General features: G+C 34.9%; 1 protein-coding gene across 3 annotated transcripts in view; it reads right to left on the reverse strand.

Moving 5' to 3' along the window:
• Positions 1-610: 610 nt before the first annotated feature.
• ADGRL4 (adhesion G protein-coupled receptor L4) overlaps positions 611-20,776 on the reverse strand; it is a 108,490-nt gene continuing 88,324 nt past the window's right edge. For 2 of the 3 annotated variants that reach the window (XM_019837288.3, XM_003990250.6), the window contains 3 exons: positions 4,147-4,238; positions 2,390-2,558; positions 611-2,033 (listed from right to left, as the gene is read on the reverse strand). In XM_019837288.3, the coding sequence (XP_019692847.1) occupies positions 1,971-2,033; positions 2,390-2,558; positions 4,147-4,238 (324 nt within the window). In that variant the 3' untranslated portion in view covers positions 611-1,970. Of the gene's footprint in view, positions 2,034-2,389; positions 2,559-4,146; positions 4,239-12,382; positions 13,380-20,776 lie in introns of those variants that run through there. The other variant, XM_019837290.3, reaches the window with a different exon arrangement.

Raw genomic sequence — 20,776 nt, forward strand, 5'->3', positions numbered from 1 at the left:
ATAGGTCAGCCTGGGCTAAAATAAAGGTATCAGCACATCTACTTCCTTTTAGAGGCTCTAGGGAAGAATCTGTTTCCTTGTCTTTTTCAGCTTCTAGAGGCTGTGAAGTTTCCTTCATTTATAGACTTCAGAAGTCTTCAAAGCCAGCAACGGCTGGTCAAACCATCTCGGGCTGTGTCACTCTCTCGTGCTCTCCTTTCTCCCTTTCTCATTCACAAGGACACTTGTGGTGACATTGGGCCCACCTAGATAATCCAGGATGATGTCCCCATGTCAAGGTCAGCTGATGAGCGATCTTAATTCTTCTCCCCATGTAACCTAACATAGTGGCCACAGATTCTGAAGATTAGGGTGTGAGAGTATTGGGAGAGCTATTATTCTGCCTGCCATACATCATTCGTATGTATTGATTGAACAGATTAGTTTTTCAATATCACATGCTTATAACCCTGTTCTATAATGACAATGGTAATAATAGGTCACAGGCTTAGCATATAAGAGATCAGAAGATATAATGAAAATTTATCATGGATTCTCTAAAAATGTGTAGGGACATATTGGCAGGTAGCTCATCTTTCTTAAGAAAATGACTCAGCAAACAGTAGCTGTATTCATTTAGATAACATTTTATTTGTTAGAGCAAGTTTTGACAGACTTCATTTTAAAAGCTGGAGAAATTAAAATCACAACATTTAGTGTGTTGGCATACTTCTACAGGCAGGTGCAGACAATTACATATTTTTGAAATAAAATCCCTGCTTCCACATTTTAATGAGAAGATTTGAGGATAGATAGAAACCATACATTTAAGCAGATATGCTTTAATAGATAGTAGAAAACTGTCAGAAAATATATCCACTGTGAACATTTCTACAGTTCTCAGTGATTCCTTTGTTATAAATAACATTTTTAAATGTGTACTTTTCTGAACAGAAAAAAATGGCAATTCACTTTCTGAATACTTTCATATTTACAATGCCCTTTTAAAAATAGTAAGTTAAAAGGGAATATTGTCATGTGAACTATAATATTTCCAAAATTAAAAGAAATAAAGAACTCAAATATACTAGCCTAATGGGATCCAATATTATTCACTACACTGAAAGGTTATAGAAGAGAATACTTCAATTTTTAAATACACTATTTTTACATTTACAGCCATGAAAAATATTATAGTTTGACACATTTATGTATTTCTGATTAAAGATTTGAAGTTATAATCTATGAAATTAGTATGGAAACAGCACATGCCTCCTTATGATGTTAACCCAAAAACCAGAACATAATTGCCTGCCTTTTCATTTGTAAAGTTTTGTGGGGTTTTTTCGAATATTAGGAAAGAAAATAAATATAGAAAAGGTCTAAGTTGTTTTAGTATAAATTTAAGTTCAGAAAAATTCATGCAATGGTAAGAAGTGTTTATTCAATTATTTCAGCTATAATTTCTCATTTAGTTTACAAAAAAACAAGTTTACTCAAAATGCATCTCATTGTTATAATAGCCATTTCCTTTTTACTGCTTTACATTCTGCCCCTTCATTCTCTCATATTCCACTTTCTGTAACAGAGCTCATTACTAAGGTGATAGGGGACTAGTTTCAAAGGCAACATGAGTCACAAAAATATCAATCCAGTGGTTTCCTTCAGGACATTCATATATTTCTCGTGTTAGAAAGAAAGTCTTTCCTTGGGCGCAGTGATATCACTCCTGAGAAACCAATTACTTTTCAAATATTTGCAATACCATTTTGACATAACTAACTATGTCATGTGGGAAAGCAAACTATAGCTATATGGTACATAATTATGGTATCTTATCTACAGTTTCTACACTGTAAACAGAAAAATGGATTTAAAATACTTATCTAGTAATTAATAATTAGATCATTGATTCAAGTCATTTTTGTACATTGGCCATCCACAGCTTGGTTTTCTTATGTAGAGCAAAAATTATCCACAGTTCTCTATTTTTACCTTAAACATCCAAAACAACAAGGGACGTTTTTGAACAATCTATAATATTCTTCTTGGATCTAAAAAGAAGAAAAAAAAGAAATGTTAAACATAATTGCAATGGTCACATCAAATTATTTTCAAATCACATTAAATTGTTATATTTCGTTTTCTAAGGTATGATTTTCTCATTATCTGTCAGAATATGCTTAAATTAATATAAGCTATGTTTGCATTCCTAAGAGCAAGTTTTTTTTAAAGCATATTTCCATACGAACAGATAGATGTTCCAATTATTTTGATACTAAAATGTACTGCATTAGGCAATAAAGACAGCACAAATCCATGAGAATAAGAATTTTTATCAATTTGGTAGCCGATGCTACATGAATATGCTATAGGGTTGACCGCAATTATAATAAAAGAAACTGCTTACTTTTCTAGATAAGACACACAGGAATAAGAAGATGAACATCCCCTGGAAAGCATTGCTGACGGTGAAGAGGTAAGCTGTTACCACTGATGCGTGCACGACATGGAGAACCCCGAAGATCCAGGTGGTGCCGAGAAGGAACAGGAGAGCAAGGGCTCCTCTGGCACAAGACCTGTAACACATTTGAAATGTTTCAGTTAAGAAAATGACATAAACTCAACACATCCCTAAACTCCTCAAATTATGTGGGAAATGGCTTTTTGGTACAATTAAGAAATCTTCTGCAAAGACCAATAAGGATTTTGAAACTGATACATCATGCTAGTTACGTGGGACAGCCTTTAGGGTATGTTACTGCACCATGACAGGGATGCACTTCCAAAATGAAGGCAACGCTATTAAAATATGGTATTTTCCAAGGAATTTCCTTAACCTTTAAAAAAAAAATTTAAAGTTTACTTATTTTAGAGAGAGAGAGAGAAAGGGAAGGGGAGGGGCAGAGAGAGAAGAAGACACAGAATGTGTAGCAGGCTCCAGGCTCTGAGCTGTCAGCACAGAGCCCGAGGCAGGGCTCGAACTCAAGAACTGTGAGATCATGACCTGAGCTGAAGTTGGCCACTTAACCGACAGAGCCACCCAAGCGTCCTGGAATTCCCTTAATCTTAAAATATTTTTATCTAGTATACTGCAGTGTATGTGCTTTGATTTCAAATCAAATGTTGTAATAATTCCTGAAGTTAAGACATCTATCTGTTAGGGAGCATTTTCCCTAAGAAACCTTGCAAAGTATACCAGGTGGACTTGGGTGAGTACATGTGCATGACATCAAAGGAAGGTTCTGCTTTCCTTTCAGGTTTAGTAAAGAAGAAAGCATAAAATATAAAACTAGATTCTTTTTTCTGCTGTTACAATACAGTTGCCTCAAAATAAATTCAAGTCAGAATACCGCTTTCTTAAAAATTAAAAAAAAATACATGCACATACTCTTACATATTTTCAACTTACTGCCTATGACTTCTGGTAAAACAACATTCAATCCTGCTCACTGAGGACATTGCTTTGAAAATGAGGCAACTAATGATTATTTTCTTATTCATTCTTTGTCCAATCATTCTCTCCTGCAGAAGATGTTTTAGCAGTATACCTCAGAAAATGAGTCATTTTCAACTTTATTAAAACCAGCACACTACATGAAGCTATGAATGGTGAGGAGTAAAAGAAAGTAATCGATCAAACGTTTGCTAAATCCTAACTATAAATCTTGTGTAAGGTATTGAAACTACAGGAGTGTTTCCAAGCAACACAAACGTTAGTCGTTTCTAATGTTCCCTATAGTACACTTCAGTTTTTCCTGAACAAACCATTTTCGAGGTCTCAATAAATCAGTTTTAAAGAGAGGGTTGAAGGAAAAATCATGGCAGCATGCAAACTAGGAGTCACAAGAAAGAAACACAGTTACTAAGCTCTGAGGAATGTTTTCCAAAGAAAATCGCTAAGGCCAATTTTTGCCTTAAAACACAGCCATCATCTTTTCTTTCAAAGGGGATTATGTTAGAAAAGATGGCTTTACTTACCATTTAATCTGTGGTGATTATAGCCTTATTAAACATATTTAAAATGCTATTTGACAATAAGTTTTTTTAATATGGCAGAAGAAAGTTATAAAAAAAATAAAAAAAAAAGCCTTTCCAAGAGTTATTTGTGCCTTAAGGTACTCAATCTTTTAACTACTAAAGAAATAGAGTGAAAGAGACATTTACCTTATGTTCTCATAGCAACTAACTTCTGGTTTCAACCCTGCAGTGTGACGAAAAACTTTGTATATGATAAATCCAAAAGCCAAGAGATTAACCTGAGAAAATAAATGAATTTCAAAGAAAAGACCGTTTTCATAGTAAATTAGATACATATAAAGGGAATAAATAAATAGTAAAGATTTCAAATAAGATGGAAACTAGAAAATCTTAGAACTTTTATGTATATTACAAAGTACAAGCCCTCTGGTAGAAACAGATCTGGGGTTGATCTTTATAATATCACTGAAAATTGTTGGTACAAATGGTAATACAATTTGCCAGACTGTATTAAAAACAACCTGTTCAAGAAACTTCTTCAGATGTATGATCACATCTACAGATTGATGATTATCAGCTGCTGCCAATAATAAGATTAATATGCACATTAAGTAAAATTTTGGTTTGAAAAACTTTGTGAACATTTGAGAAATCAAATTTTTCTTCATTCAATTGTGTGCTGTTTCTTCGATGAGAAGTGTTAGTGATAATTCTGTCAGCTTTTAAAAATTTAAACTGGAAAAAGAGATCAGAGGGATTAGAAAACCCAACAAAACACCTTCAAACACCTAGAAAATGTTTGAATGTACTTTCTTTTGTATGGTTCATCTAGCAGTGTCGCCTAATATTTATGCTGAAATTTCCTTCCCTTAGATTTAACCTCAGAATCTTTCAAAATATCAATCAATGAAAGAAATGTTTCTGAAGGCATATACATTTTATTAAAAAGCATTTATCATTCTATTATTTATATTTCCTATTATGGGCTAAGTAGAATACACACAATTTTTACTCCTTTTAAAGTGACTGCTTATGAAAAGTTTCCTCTTTCCCGTATTTTTGGAAACCTTTAGGTCATATTTGTGGTCCCAGAAGACTAAATTAAGGGTACCTTTTAGTGTATGTCCACTTTAATATGAGAATACTAACAATTAAAAATATTAAATATTATAAAAATAATTTATAGCTTAATCATTTATTGAATACATTTTATTAATCCAAACATTTTTTCAAAAGCCATTTTGTAAAAATAGCAAAATGCAGTATTTTAATCTAATTCTTATACTAGTATTTCAAGAGGTTATAGCTATGGAAAAAATTGGCTTTTTTCCCCTATATTCTAAGAAGTTTTGTATAACTTCTCAAAATTTACTAATTACTATTATAAATAGCAGTATGAAATAATGGGTCAGATAATTTCATATAGTCACTTCTCCATGGAGAAGTCCTTGAGAGAAAATCTTAGAGGAATGAGGGTCTATTCTGTTCTTTCTGCTTCCAAATGTCTATTACTTCTAATTATATGATTAATTAATTCTAATTACAATAATTCTTTGATACAAAGAAAAGAATTCAGCAACTGTAGAGGGGGAGAGAAAGCATATTAAAATTGATTGAATTGATAGTTTCACCCTATCTTAGCTCAAATAACTAACTGAAATGATAATTTAATAATATTTAAGTTTGTAAGGAGACTATACTTATGAAGGAGGGATGCATCTTATTTTCTAGGGTTTTATAGCTATAGCTTCTTTAAGTAAATTTGGAAACAACTGTATTTAATTCTATAATTATATGCATATATTTTTAAATAATAAAAAGTATTATAATTCGGCTAGTATAAATAATATATGTCAAACCACTGTTGGTTTGAGTATTTTCGAAGAATTTTTATGAAGTATTTATATTGAATATGTCATCTCAGCAAAGAGTTGTGAGATAGCTTTAACAAAAAAATTGTTTTCTAGTTGCATGCATTTTCCATGTGACTAATTTATAATATTAACTAAAGTTTCTTAAACTGTTTTCAATAAAACAGGCTTGAAAAATAGTTGCTCATACTGCTATGTCTTCTCAGAAGTACGTATATATTTGAAATGTTGTTCCACATCATTTTATAAGTATGTAAACTTATTCCCTATGGGTGATCCAGTTCTGGAAAGTACATTTTTGTGTCCAATAGGGAGAATGTTTACATACTTATAAAAACCAGGTGTTGCTGGACAAGCAGGAGACTAATTCTTATTCCATAATTTTATACTTTCCCAATTGTAAGAGAACACAGATTAAAATATATTTATCAAATGGTGTTACAGTTTTACGTAATGAATAAAATCACAAACATGTTGATTATATTATCCACATTCATTGGTACTAATTCAAATATATGAAGCTTTTTACATGTATTCTAAACATTTTATAAAGGGCTCAAGTCTCTGGGATAGTGGTGAGAGGTGGGTATATTAATGAACAAAACAGACATTGTCCTTTGTTCTCATAAATGTATTAAGACAATTCTATAGTATATTATCACATAAATACTTATAAATCTACAAACTGGGATAAATGCTATCAAGTGACGAATTTGGGTTATTAGGAGAGACAAAACGAGGGTGGATTAAGATAAAGGTTCAGGAAGTACTTCTTTTAGGATTTAGTATTTAAACCAAGACTTAATAAGTTATAATGCATTAGCAGATCAAAGAACCCATGAGGCTTGAGAGAGTTGAGGATATGGTATACGCTGAAGGAATTAGCAAAGGGGACTGGGGTGTAGTAAATAAAGGGAAGGGTAGTATGAAAAGAGGTGAGTGAAGTAGACAAGGCTGAATATTACTTAGATTTTATGTTAAATGCGAAGGATTTTAATTTATTATTCCACTTCCCTTAAAAGAACACTTTTAAGCCTTTTCCTTAAGAAACTTACAGTATAATGGAAGAGATGACCAGTCAATCGATAGGTACAACACTATTCAGTAAGTGCCCAGTGACTGTTTGCATAGTAGTGTGAAAGAACACAGGTAATGGCACACTAACAAATGATTTCTAAGCCAATCTTGAATGACCAGTGAAGCCAAAGGAGGCAACGCAGAGAAAATAAGAGATTACTCAGTGTCTCAGTCATCAGATCTATCTATGCACACTCATTTCCTGGGTTATCAGACCCAGTGGCTCAAAATATTATCCTTTTTTTGTTAATGTTTATTTATTTTGAAGGAGACAGAGTGTGAGTGGGGCAGGAGGCAGAGAGAGAGAGAGAGGGAGGGAGAGAACCCCAAGCAGGCTCTGTGCTGTCAGAGCCTGACGTGGGGCTCTGTCTCATGGTTAGTGAGATCATGACCTGAGCCGAGATCAAAAGTTGGATGCTTGACTCACTGAGCCACCCAGGTGCCCCTCAAAATATTATCCTTAACGTCCTACCCAACTGCTTCAGTAGGTCTAGTAGGCATCAGGAGTTGAACATGTCAAAAACCAAGCTGCCTTTCTTCCCCCAAAGAACCTAGTTTTGCTTCAATCTCCTCACCTCAAAAAAAAAAAAAAAAGTTACCTCATCCTTCTAGAAGATCAGGCTTCTTCATCAGCAAACCCTTCTCCTCTACCTTTACAACATATTCGGAATATGACTACCACTTACTGTCTTTGCAGTGCCTCTCCTGGGAGAGGCCACACTGTGCCTCATCTGGACTATTGCAAAAGCCCCTAATTGGTCTCCCAGCTTCTGTCTTCGCCTTCTATTCTCACGTTACAGCAGTCAGACTGATCCCTTTAAAATGTTAAGTCAGACCATGTCTCTATTTAGAATCTTCTGATGGCTTCTCATCTCACTCAGAGTTAGATCTAAGGAGTTCACAATGGCCTCTAGATTTGTCTCACTATACCTCTTCTCTCACGTCCTACATCTCTATCCTTTGATCTCGTCACTACATTCACATTGGATTCTCTGTGCTTCCTCCAGCCCACCAGCGTACCCTAGGGTGGTTGTATTTGCCGGGCTTTCAGGAATTGCCAGAGGCAAATTCCTTCACCACTCCTGTTTAAATGCCACCTTGTTACATACTGCCTCCCAGTGTATGTTTATTGAAAACTGAAACCCAAATGATAAAATCAGGCTTGAGTTCAATTCGATGGCAGTGTAAACCGTGACAGTATTCTCTACTGTTCTGGACAATGAAAATTCTGTATGCAAACACGTTCTTCCCTTGCCTTAGTCATTAGAGCACTGACAAAATTCTTGACCAAACTTCAGTGAGCCTCCTCTGAGCTCTCTTCTCAACTAGGCCTCAGCATTTGGCTTCAGTGTCCACCTTTGCAGAGTTCAGTTTTATCAAGAATCCTGCTAAGTCAGCTTAGAGAGAATCCTACCACCCCTGATATCTGGTCACTCTCAATATCTAATTAAATTCCTCACCACCCCCAACCTTGGTATCTGATCACACTGGCCTGCCTTTTAGCAAGAGTCCTGTTAAGTAAATTTAGCAAGAATTCTCCCTACCTTTGCTATCTGCTCTTAGTAATTTCCCACGCATCTCCTTTCCCCAACACACAACCTGATCCTTGGCTATAAATCTCCAGCTATATTTATTGTATTCAGAATTGAGCTGACTCTTTCTCCCCTATTGCAATAGTTTTGACACCTATCACAGTAGTCCTGAAAAAGTCTTCCTTACCAAATATAAGAATAGTTTTTTTCCTTAACAAAACTCAGAGACAAATCCACCATCATATTATAATATTCAGCAAATTTGGGGTAACGAAAAACTTACATTTGCTGCTTTTACACTGCCTGCATTCTCTCTTAATCCATAAATATATAAGCTATTTTAGATCCATGTTTAAATAGAGTGAAAAAACCATAACTAAAGAATCAGTATCACCCAAAGGCACATGACTTTATTTACTTAGAGGTGGAAATTAAGTTGAAACTCTGCATTCTACATGGCAAGGAAAAATATTTTCAGGAGGGAATGTTTTATGAAATAAGTACAAATAGTCTGAGAAGATAAAAACAAAAGCCCAAACCAAGATTATATAGAATTAAAAGTTATTTCTGATCATGAGGAATAGTTTGCAATTATTCGAGAAGTAACAACTTTGAGGCTAGATAAATAACTGCATTTTAGGTTAAATAATTGGAAAGGTACTACTAGCACTGTGTTTATGGGCAATTCTGGCTCCATGATAACAGACTCGAATACTCGAGCGATTCTCTAAAATACAAGAAACATCATTAATATGAACCTTAATTAAGAAAATGGTGCCTTTCAGGGGCGCCTGGGTGGCGCAGTCGGTTAAGCGTCCGACTTCAGCCAGGTCACGATCTCGCGGTCCGTGAGTTCGAGCCCCGCATCAGGCTCTGGGCTGATGGCTCAGAGTCTGGAGCTTGTTTCCAATTCTGTGTCTCCCTCTCTCTCTGCCCCTCCCCCGTTCATGCTCTGTCTCTCTCTGTCCCAAAAATAAATAAACGTTGAAAAAAAAATTAAAAAAAAAAAGAAAGAAAATGGTGCCTTTCAAATGATTCACACTCTTGATCATTAATGTTTACCAATGTGTGCTGATTTTATCAGCTGTGGTTCCCTTTTTATTTATCACTAAATATGAGTTCCACGAAAGCACAGGGGCTAATTAATGACCTACAATTGAACAGAGTCATTCATTATCCTTTTTGTTTCAATTAAAAAAAAAAACAGTTTTAGCTTGTCAATTAGGAGTCCTTAATACTTTTCTGGGAATAATAAGCAAGACAAGCACGTTAGGTGGCAAACAAGAACTCTGGAATTCATTGCCGCACTTGAGAATATAGAGAGAATGAAAATAGCTGCGAAAAAAAAAATCACTCAAAATCATGAAAACTTAACCCTTGAGAGAAAGCAGTATTTTAAATTTAAAGTCATTCCCCTAGCTTCATCTTAATATTTATCTATACGGAGATCTATTTCTTACCTTCGTTGATATATGCAGTGGCTTCAAAGCCCGGCACACATGCTCTGATGTTTGATGGAGTGCATTAAAAATGTTTAAGTACCTTATTTTTTTTTAAACAAAAAATTTACATAGATAAGCTGGGGAGAGAGCATGAGCTAATTCTGAAAGATTTAGACCTACAGGTACATTCAACCCAAGGGCTTCAAATTCAAACTTCAAAATGAAGCATCCCAATCAGTCATTTTTCTTTTCTTAGTCTTTTTCTCAATAATTGATGAAGCCATCTATATGCTGATGTCAGATCTCACCAAAAAGAATGAGAAAATTTCTCTTACAGCACTTTTAGACCTATGCTTTAATTTTTCATATACATCAAATGGAATCTGGTTCATTTAAGAATGTGTCATGATTACAACTGCTATGTCCTTTCAAATAGTTTTATTACCTTTAAATTAACTGGCCTAGTTAATCTGCTTCTGCCATGGACAAAGGGTGGGTTTCTACTAGCCTACCGAGAGGGCACTAAAAGCAAAAACAAAACTCACAAAAAACAATGACTCATTTTCAGTCCCTAGATCACTGGGGCTCAGTAGTTTGCAGTTGAAGCTTTAAAATGAGAAGATATCATCTCTTAACTAAAACCAAATTTACTAGCTACACTGGAATCAAGTAGTCGGAGTTTTGTCTTCATTCTGATTTTATTTCTTAATTGGAATCACCCCTTACTTACTTACTATGCTAATTACAGAGTATCAGAAAAAATTAGAATATGTGATAAGCAAAAAATGTACCCCTCTTCCGAGAAAATGGGCACAGTTAATGTCTGGAACCTGTGAATACAGCAGAAAGGATTGTGCAGATAGAATAAAGTTATGGGCTTTAAGTTATCCTGAATTATCCTGTTGGTTCCAATGTAAGCACGTGAGCCCTTAGAAATGAAAGAGGAAGGCAGAAGGGATTTAGCAGCGAGGTGCTACGGAAGAGAGGAAGAGAGGCAGGAGAGAGGAGGCAGAAGTGGAGGTCAGAGAAAACTGAAGACAAAGGAGGTCGTCAGTCAGGAAATGTGGGAGGCCCCTACCAATTGAGACTGACCTCTGTCCCACAGCCAGCAAAGAAATCAATTGCATGAAACTGAATCTGGCCAACAACCCGAAGAAGCATGGAAACAAATTCTTCCCCCAGAGCCTCTAGAATGGCTGAGGCCTTAATTTTAGCCCGAGTGGGACTCTCAGCAGAAGAAACAGCTGAGCCATGCTGTACCCAGACTTTTGACCTCCAGAACTGTGAAACAGTAGATTTGTTGTTTTGCCACTAAATTTGTGGTAATTTGTTTTGACAGCAACAGAAATCTATGCAAGGTAAAAGACATGTAAATATAAAATATAAATTACATATATATATATATGAAATACCCTGGAAATACTGTGTTTCCTATATTTTAAATAAAAATTTAAAATCCAGTTTAAAAAATACGAACTTATCAATAACTCGTATTTATTATTGATGTTCTAGATATGTGATGAATAATCAATTAGACAAAAACTTATTTGTGGATTCTGTTTCTACGTTTCTTAGAAGATCAACACAAATTATAACTAGTACACAATTTCCTTTTCAGTAAGTCAGAAATACAGTTTATACCTTCAAGTCCCTGTCACATTTTCTTCTGTATAACACACACTTTGATAAGCCCTTCTCATAGGGTTGTCTCATTAGTAAATAAAAGGACAAGATGCCTGTTAAATTTGAATTGCAGTTAGATGACAAAAACTTTTTTAGTATAAGTATCTCCCATACAATATTTGGGGCATGCTTAAAAAATAACTTGTTGTTTATCTGAAATTCCAATTAATTGGGCACCCTGTGTTTTGTACGGCCACCACAACTCCATAGCTTTAAAATTATTTTCACATCTGATCTTTTTTGTAACCTGACGACACTAGCTTCTTAGTAGAAACCCCCAAGGACATCACCCTCTCCACATATGACAGCTTGAAAAGAGATCTCAAAGGAAGAGGGGGTAAATTTTCAGATGCTGCAACTGTTGTGGAACCAGAACATGTGTGTATGTGCGGAGACTGATAAAATATATAGTATACAGTGGACGAAAGCACATACAAAAGGTTTGAGCCCAGTAAAGAACACACCCTGGCCAGGCAGAACTTCCCATTAGAAATCCCTTGATGTACACGGTGACAGTTATGCTGAGAAGTGATGGATTAGGCTGACACCTGTTAACAAACTTGTGTTAAGGAAATAATGGCTAGAAATAAATTTTCTAAAGCTTAGATGTAAAATTGCATTAGTACGAATTTAGTGAAAACTTGGGGCGCCTGGGTGGCTCAGTTGGTTATGCATCTGACTTCGGCCTAGGTCATGATCTTGTGGTTCATGAGTTTGAGCCCTGTGTTAGGCTCTGTGCTGACAGCTCAGAGCCTGGATCCTGCTTCAGATTCTATGTCTTCCTCTCTCTCCCTCTGCCCCTCCCCTGCTTGTTCTCTCTCTCTCTCTCTCTCAAAAATAAATAAACATTAAAAAAATTCAAATTTGGTGAAAACTCACAGAAATTATGATGGTACAGTATTTGAAACAGTTGAAGCAATCTGAAAACATACTAAACACTTTTAAACAGGTTCTAAGTATTATAAGAGGAGAGTATCCTTCACAGAACATCTGAGATATTAACAGTATTCATGGTATAAACACCCTGAGGTTTATTCTTTAGAAGATAGCAATGCTCTCCCACCAAGCATGGGCTGCTGGGATTTACAATTGGGTGAACAGTTGTTCTGGGATAAAAAGCATTTTGCAGGTAGTTATAAATTGCTGTAACATTGAAACTTGGGTCCATAATAAAAACAATATTTATGAGCATTTTCTGTGTGCTAGACATTATTGCTAGTGCTATTTTTAATTCATTTCACCCTCACACCAACTTTTATGGGGGTAATTCTTAATATTCTTAATATTATCACTATCATTACATTTATTTCACAATTAGGGCAACAGAGGCACAGAGAGGTTAAATAATGTGCCCAAGGTGACACAAGTAGGAAGTACCAGGGCAAAGATTCGTACCTAGTAGACAGGGTAGGGAAGATAATGCCCTTAAGCTCTTTACAAAACTACCAAACCACAGATGAAGGGCCAGTAAAGAAAAATTAAATTGGCACTGAAAATTTCACAAACTTAAATGTTTAGACATTTATTGTATTAGCTGCTAATAGTTACTTAATTTTAAAAATGGTCAAAAGTAGAAGAGTGAAACAGCAATGAGTAGTGACATGGTCAGCTGTCTGGCATTAGTATTCATTGAACTTAGTCAAGACATCAGTGGTGAAGGTCTTGTAAACATGAGTAGGATTTAGTGCGTTATGCCAGTGATCCCCTAGTGGAGACGCCTGTCTTCACTCTTCTCTGTGATCAAAGAATCTAGGAATGTGATAGTCTTCAAATGTGGTCCATGTTGGTGGTCAAGTAGAATGCCTTAAAATAATCTACTGGGACATAGGAGAAACACATTAGAATTGCCGTTGATACTTTTCCAAGGAAAATAAAGGTTTATTATTATTATTTTTTAATGTTTATTATTTTTGAAAGAGAGAGTAGGGGAGGGACAGAGAGAGAGAGACAGAGAATCTGAAGCAGGCTCCAGGCTCTGAGCTGTCAGCACAGAGCCCGATCCCACGAACCCTGAGATCATGACTTGAGCCGAAGTCAGATGCTTAACCAACTGAGCCACTTAGGCTCCCCAGGATTTACTATTTAAAATATATATGACACTCATGCTCTCAAACCATTCAGCAAGATGAGTGTTTGTTCCTAAATGTAGAGAGATTTGCCCCTGTTGTTATGTAGTTATGTAGTTTTAACAAAGTAACATGAATATGTTTTTAAACATTATGTAGTTTTAACAAAGTAACACGAACAAAGTAAAAAATTAGGACCTAAAGTGTCTCCAAGTATACTGTGGGTTAAAATTAATCCTGATAAAAAATATACACATGGGACAATGACAGAACTGACTATTTTTCTACTTATATGGTAAGTTGCTATCCAAGCTCTAAGTCCATGTAAGTCAACCAAATTAAAATACATAAATGTATTTATGTATTTGATTTGATAAAATGTCATTTAAAAATTCAAATTATTAAGAGGGCTATTTGAAATATGCATTTAGATCCACAATTTTCAATCATATTTAAAGTAATAATCAATTCAACACATAATTTCTCTAAAGTCAATAATACATGTTTAGCAGTTTCTTAATGTTTTCTACTTCAAGTTTTAAAAAGTCATGCACCATTGGAAAACAGCTTTGCTCTCCATGATGAGGTACGTTAATTGAAATAATATCTGGAAAATAATATGGCACAAACTTAAATGCATTCATTTATACATTTAAATACACATTCCTTTTAGTAATATTATTTCAAAGTGCAATTAGAAAGCATTACTGAAGATGTGAAGAAATGAATGTTAGAACAGAGCACTCAGTGTGATCTATTGGCTGTACATTCACACAAAAGTACAGATTTAATGTCTCTTGGTGAAGTATCAGTTCTGATAACCATTAAAACCAAGTGTTAAACTGAACTTAGATCTACACTTTTGGATTGCTGTATTAAAAGTGTAATCAATATTCCATTTAAAAATCTAAAAATATTTTAGTGAGAATTATTAAATTGAAGCATTGTTATCTTCAAAATTTTGAATTTATATTTTCAGAATGTGTAATAATATATATTGTATATATCATATAATGTGACAGATCATATTAGGCAACTACTAAGTATATACAATTTTTTAAGATGTTAACTATTTATTAAGATACATATATTTTACTGATGGGCTCTTGAGTTGAAAAATTTGGAGATCATTACCTTACATATAATTTGACAGTATGAAAAGAACAACAGATGTGGAGCACCTGGGTGGCTCAATTGGTTAAGCGTTGGACCCTTGATTTCAGCTCACATCATGATCTCAAGGTTTGTGGGATCAAGCCCCACGCTGGGCTCTGCGCTGACAGTGTTGAACCTGCTTGGGATTCTCTCTTTCCCTCTCTCTGCCCCACACTCACTTGCATGCTCTCTGACTCAAAATAAATAAATAAACACTTAAAAAAAGTAACAGAAGCAACTTCAAAATAAATAGGATAAATGGACTCAGAGCCACATTTCATGGGTTTGAGTTTTAGTGCTGATACTTATTTACTGGTCAATTTATTTAACTCTTTGCATTTCATTTTGTCCTATGTAAAATATGGATAATATTACTATTTATCATAAATGGTTATGTATAGTAAGTTAAATAATATAAAGTACTTAGAATAGTGCTCAATATATAAATTCTCAAGGAACATCAATTATTCTCACTAATGGCAATTATGTTTATATAGAAATGTGTTCTTCCAAATTATCTCAGCATTTGATGTGCCCAATGATAAATATAACATATTTACTCCACACTTGGATAAGAATTGTTTTGTGATATAGTCTCACTGGACCTATAAAAATCACCTTATATCAGACTTATACCTTTCAGTCTTTATTTTGGGCAATATGACCTCAATAGAAAACAGATGATCTTTTTCCACTTTCAGGACTTTCCCCTAAAATAATGTTAGCAAAATAAATACTTCAACAATATGTAGTATAATTCAACAATAAGTCAAACATTTATTGTTCATATAAGCAATTTCTTATTTTTTGTTGAAACTCCTCCAGGGTAGAACTGAAGTTTCCAGGTCAAAAATCTGGGTATCTTCAAAGGTTTATAGAAAAGGTAGGAGTAATTCAAAAGGCAATCTATAGATAAAATTACCAGATAACTTAAATATAAGAAACATATTCTTCATGAACCCAATATTATATTCTGGGATATTTTATGGGAGAGGATAGCTATCTTTTCTTAAATCACTCAAGTGTAGAATAGAGGTCAGGAATTTTTTTCTGCAAAGGGACAGGTTATAAATAGCTTAAGTTTTGAGGACCATATGGTTTCTCTTACAAACACTGAACTTTGCCATGCCATTAAAGCAGACTTAGACAACACACAAACAAGTGAATGTGTCTCAGTAAAAAATAAATTAAATAAATAAATAAATAAATAAATAAATTTATAACTTTATAACAACAGACTGTGGACTGTGGCCATTGCTGACTCCTGGTCTAGAATTCGGGATCCATAAGGGTAAGGACTTTTCTCTATTTTATTCACTGACATATTCCCTAGGCCTAGAACTATGTCTGGTATATAAAAGATGCTCAATAAACATTTGCTGAATGAATAAAAGGATGAAGGATGGAATACCTAAATCTCACTTACCCTTTATGATCCATGTGAAGAAGCATTCAACCATTAATTTGATTAAACATTTAAAAAATTTGTTTTGTTTCACATCATGCAGATTTTGACAAAACAATATCTTATTAGAAATCTATTGTCCATAAATAGATATAGCAATAGAAACTGAGGGATATATTATACATTATTAAAATGTAATGACCCTCAAGGAATAATTTTGCATAGAGAAATGATGAAGTTGCACCTCCTTTATTTTATGTGTGGATACCTTGGAGTATATGCAATATTTTGCCTCTAACAGAAAGGGCAGACCCTTGGATTTTATGATGTATATTCATTATTCACAGTCTTGGGCACGTAAGTCACAACAACAGTCTTAATCACAAGTAGGAAGCATATGGCCTCATTCGGAAGATATCTTCCCACATCCCCTCAAGTAATTGCTGAATAATTGCTCCATTTTATTATGGCTAAAAATCCTTTTTTTTAGTGTTTATTTTTCATAGAGAAAGCATGATCGGGGGAGGAGCAGAGACAGATCTGAAGCAGTCTCCACGCTCCAAGCTGACAGCACAGAGCCCGACGTGGGGCTCAAACTCACAAACCACAAGATCATGACCTGAGCCGAAGTTGGACCCTTAACCAACTGAGCCACCCAAGGCACTCCTAAAAATCCCATCTTGATATACAATCATCTTAGACATTAAAAAATTCACACTCTGTATTTTTAACATGTTTCCATTAGGAATATTTCAATAGCCGAACTTGTTTTCAGCGTTTGAAAGAGTAATTTACTGTCTTCAAAATGGAATCAAAAGGTGGAGAGAAATGTATAATGTACTAGAAATGTATAAACATGAAGAATAAAGTGATTCCGTGGGTGTAAGTGAATTCCATGGGCTTATTTTTGTAGCTGGTTTCAACTGTAGATGGTTATGAGCCGTAGCAAGATATTAGAAAAGTAACAAAAGCAAATGAGAAAAACTATATGTGAAGAACATTTATAACAGTTCCATTTAATGTGACAATGAAAACCCGGTGATGAAATCTCCCTTGTTAAGATATAAGCAAGGAAATAATTTCCTTATGTATACTTACTGTGGAAAAAGAAGATCGAGGTTAGTAAAAAAAAAAAAAGTGTGTGTTTACACACACATACACACACAATACACACACACACAAACTTAATATTTATATACACACACCACACACACACACATAAACTTATATATAGATCATTTGACTGTAACTTATATTTAAAATATCTTACCCAATTAAATTCAAAGATGTATCTGATGTTATTGCCAATTTTAAAGGTAAAAATAGAAGAGTCATAAGAATGTCTCCTAAATTATTAAAAATTTTCCTTTTTTAACTTTTGAAGGGTGCTTTTATTCTTTTAATTTCATTTCTTTTCTTATAGTAACTCTGTATATAGAATTGGCACCAAAATCTTCATGTCAATGTTAGAAATCCAGGGCACAGAAAGAACCCACGTTGTATACTTTTTACCAGTTGGCTTCTGAAAATCTGTCACATTATTTGGCCAGGACCTCACTTTATTCAGCTAAACATAAAATGCCAATGTTAGAATTCTGAGTGAAAGCATACCCTAAATAGAGAGATCAATGCAGACAGATACATATAACAGTCATTTCTAAGGAGAAAAGAAATGAAGGAAAAGTGATGTGCTCTAAGGAATGCTTCAGGTATTATCTCTTTGGAGAAGTCCTCTCAAAATAATCCCATTTCTGCGGTGGTGATGATTTCTTTAAATTTCCTTTTAGGGGAAAGGAGTGAACATTTTTGACTAAATACTGTGCTTGCTGCATCATTTATTTATTTACCCAGCATTATTGCCTGAGTGATAACTATCTGGTAAACCTCAAGGATAATACAGTGAGAGAAAATCCATAAAGCTGCTTTACCCTCAAAGAGTGTATGGTCTCCTGGAGGAAACATATGAATCAATTACTAATCAGTTATTCACACTAATACATAGGTAATTATAAATTAAGGAAAACAATTTTTTAAAAAGTGAGTTTCTGTGAAGTCATATAACACAAAAAAGTACACTACGGATCAATGAGTCAGGAAGTACTTTCCTCAGAAAGTGTTTTTCGAGTTGATATCTGAAAGACAAACAGGAATTACCTAGATGAAGGGATGGCGGGAGGGAAGCAACAGGGAGCCATTTTAGTCTAGAGGTGCTGAGATGGGAAGGTACGAAGCACTGCTCAGAAAATGTAAAGGAGGCAGTGTGATTAAAAGACAAAATCCCATGGGAGGGTCATGTGGCTGACAGGGGCCAGAACATGCAGTGCCCCCAAAGTAAAGTGTCCACTTTATGCCTGTTAGCTGGGCACGGTATTTTTAACCCGTTGCCCAGTGTTCTGTTCAGATTAGCATTTGTCCGAGTTTTTTTGTTTACATCTTATTAAAATAAGCCCAGTATGTTTGGTAATCTCCACTTCTACCCTGTCATGTCTCTTGGGGCACTGGGTGAGAGTCACATCTGCAGTGACCATTCTGACTTTCACATGTGCTCAAACATGGAAGATAACCAGTAATATCCCACCTCCCTCTCCAGACTCTGTCCAGATATAGCATAAACAGCCCCTTCTGCTCAAATAGGCTCAGACATGAGTGGTTCGGACAGCTTTCTCTTTGTCATCAGGGTGTAGTGGAAGGTTTCAAAATGGCCATCATTGTCAGTCACACAGTGCTCTATTCAAAACCACTGTTGTTGTGTCAAAAAATTACTTTTGAAAATAGATTTTTGATTGGAGCTGTTTTATGGGTCCATCAATAAAATGAACCCAATCTGAATGATTTTTCGTTATCTACTTTCACTAAAAGTGAACCTAAAAAGGTACAGATTTTGGTGATAAGTAAGTGAATATGGTTACCCTTACTGTAGGCTTTGTTAAAGATTTTAGATTTGACTCCAAGAGCAATAAAGCCAAGAAAGAGGTAAACAAGGGGTGGAAAGATGTTCAGCTTTGCCTTTCCAAAATATTACCTCAAGTACACTAATGTGTGTTGTCTTAGAATTGTTTATACATGTCAACCTGATACACTTTTTTTATTTAAAAAAATTTTAATGTTCATTTATTTTTGAGAGAGAGAGAGAGAGAGTGCGAGCAGGGGAGGGGAAGAGAGAGAGGGAGACACAGAATCTGAAGCAAGCTCCAGGCTCTGAGCTGTCAGCACAGAGCCCAACATGGAGCTCGACCCACAAACCGCGAGTTCACCACCTGAGCCAAAGTTGGATGCCTAACTGCTTAACTGATTGAGCCACCCAGGCACCCCAACCTGATGCACTTTTTGAAAGCAACTGTCTCCATTTACATCCCCTTAGTTTTTCTAGCACAACCTCACCTGGGGATTTAATACTTGATAAAGTTTTGACCTATTCTGAAATATTCAAAGTGTCGTACCTATTTTTTCCCAGGTTTTTTCTTTTCATACTACCTGTACTTTTATTTTGATTTGATACTACCTATATTGGTAGAGTGATATTAGTTAAATAAAATCATAATAATTTTTTAAAGAACCCCAAAGGCTTTTTTTTATAAAAAAAATAAATCTTCTAACTAAAAATATGAAATTAAGGACAATTAAAAATGGGTGAAGCATTAAACTCACCTTTTAGCTTCTTCTCGATGACAGAAAATGGAAAAAGGAATTTGAGCAATTAGATGTCAAACAGGGCATTGGAAATTACTTATTGATGAATATGAATTAATGAAACAGTAAATCTCTATACTATCTGTATTCCACATACTGATCTGCAGTCTGATATAGTCAGGATGTTAGGTAGGGTATTTTGGTTAGTTGTTGGATATTCTTGGCAAGATTTAGATAAAACAAAACAAAATGAGGGAAGAGATATTTATAAGGGCCAAGATTTCCCTCATTTTCAACAATATGGAAAATAATTTATTTTGACACCTTCACCAGCAAAATAAAGAATTGAAATTTTGTGAATAACTTTCTGAAACTCTGTAGCTGCTAGATCTTTCACAACTCAACCCTAAGACAGTTTGCCAGAATCTGGAAGAGAGAACAAGATCTTCTTGGACCTAACAAAAATCTGCAACCTTCGGAAGGGAAGGACATGCGGTAGTGAAAAGGTGCAGAACATGAATCTGGAAAACATGAGCTTGTCTCTACCACTCAGTAGCTGGGTAATCCTGAGTAAATTGCCTAAGCTTGCTAAACCTTAGTTCTCACTTATTTAAAGTACAGACAAAATGGTGCCTGTTACCCAAATAAGTGTGAATTAAGCTCTAATGACTAAAGGCTGTGCCCTAACAGTGAACAACTTGGGGTCTCTTTTTGATCAGATGTCATTGGGAGGCATGCTTTCTTCATCAGAAGGAATTTTAAATGTTCCTTTCTTGGAAAAATCTGAAACTAGACATGACAGCATTTACATATGAGAAACAGAAATCAAGACACAGCCACACAGATAGTCCATGGTCTCAGAATGAGTCATTTGTATTTTGCAGAGAATAATGAAGGAGATGGAGCGTTATAATAAATACTTACAGGAAAGATTAAATATTTTCTCATGTGTGGA

The sequence above is a fragment of the Felis catus genome, chromosome C1 (assembly GCF_018350175.1).
Source record: "Felis catus isolate Fca126 chromosome C1, F.catus_Fca126_mat1.0, whole genome shotgun sequence".
Taxonomy (NCBI): Eukaryota; Metazoa; Chordata; class Mammalia; order Carnivora; family Felidae; genus Felis; species Felis catus.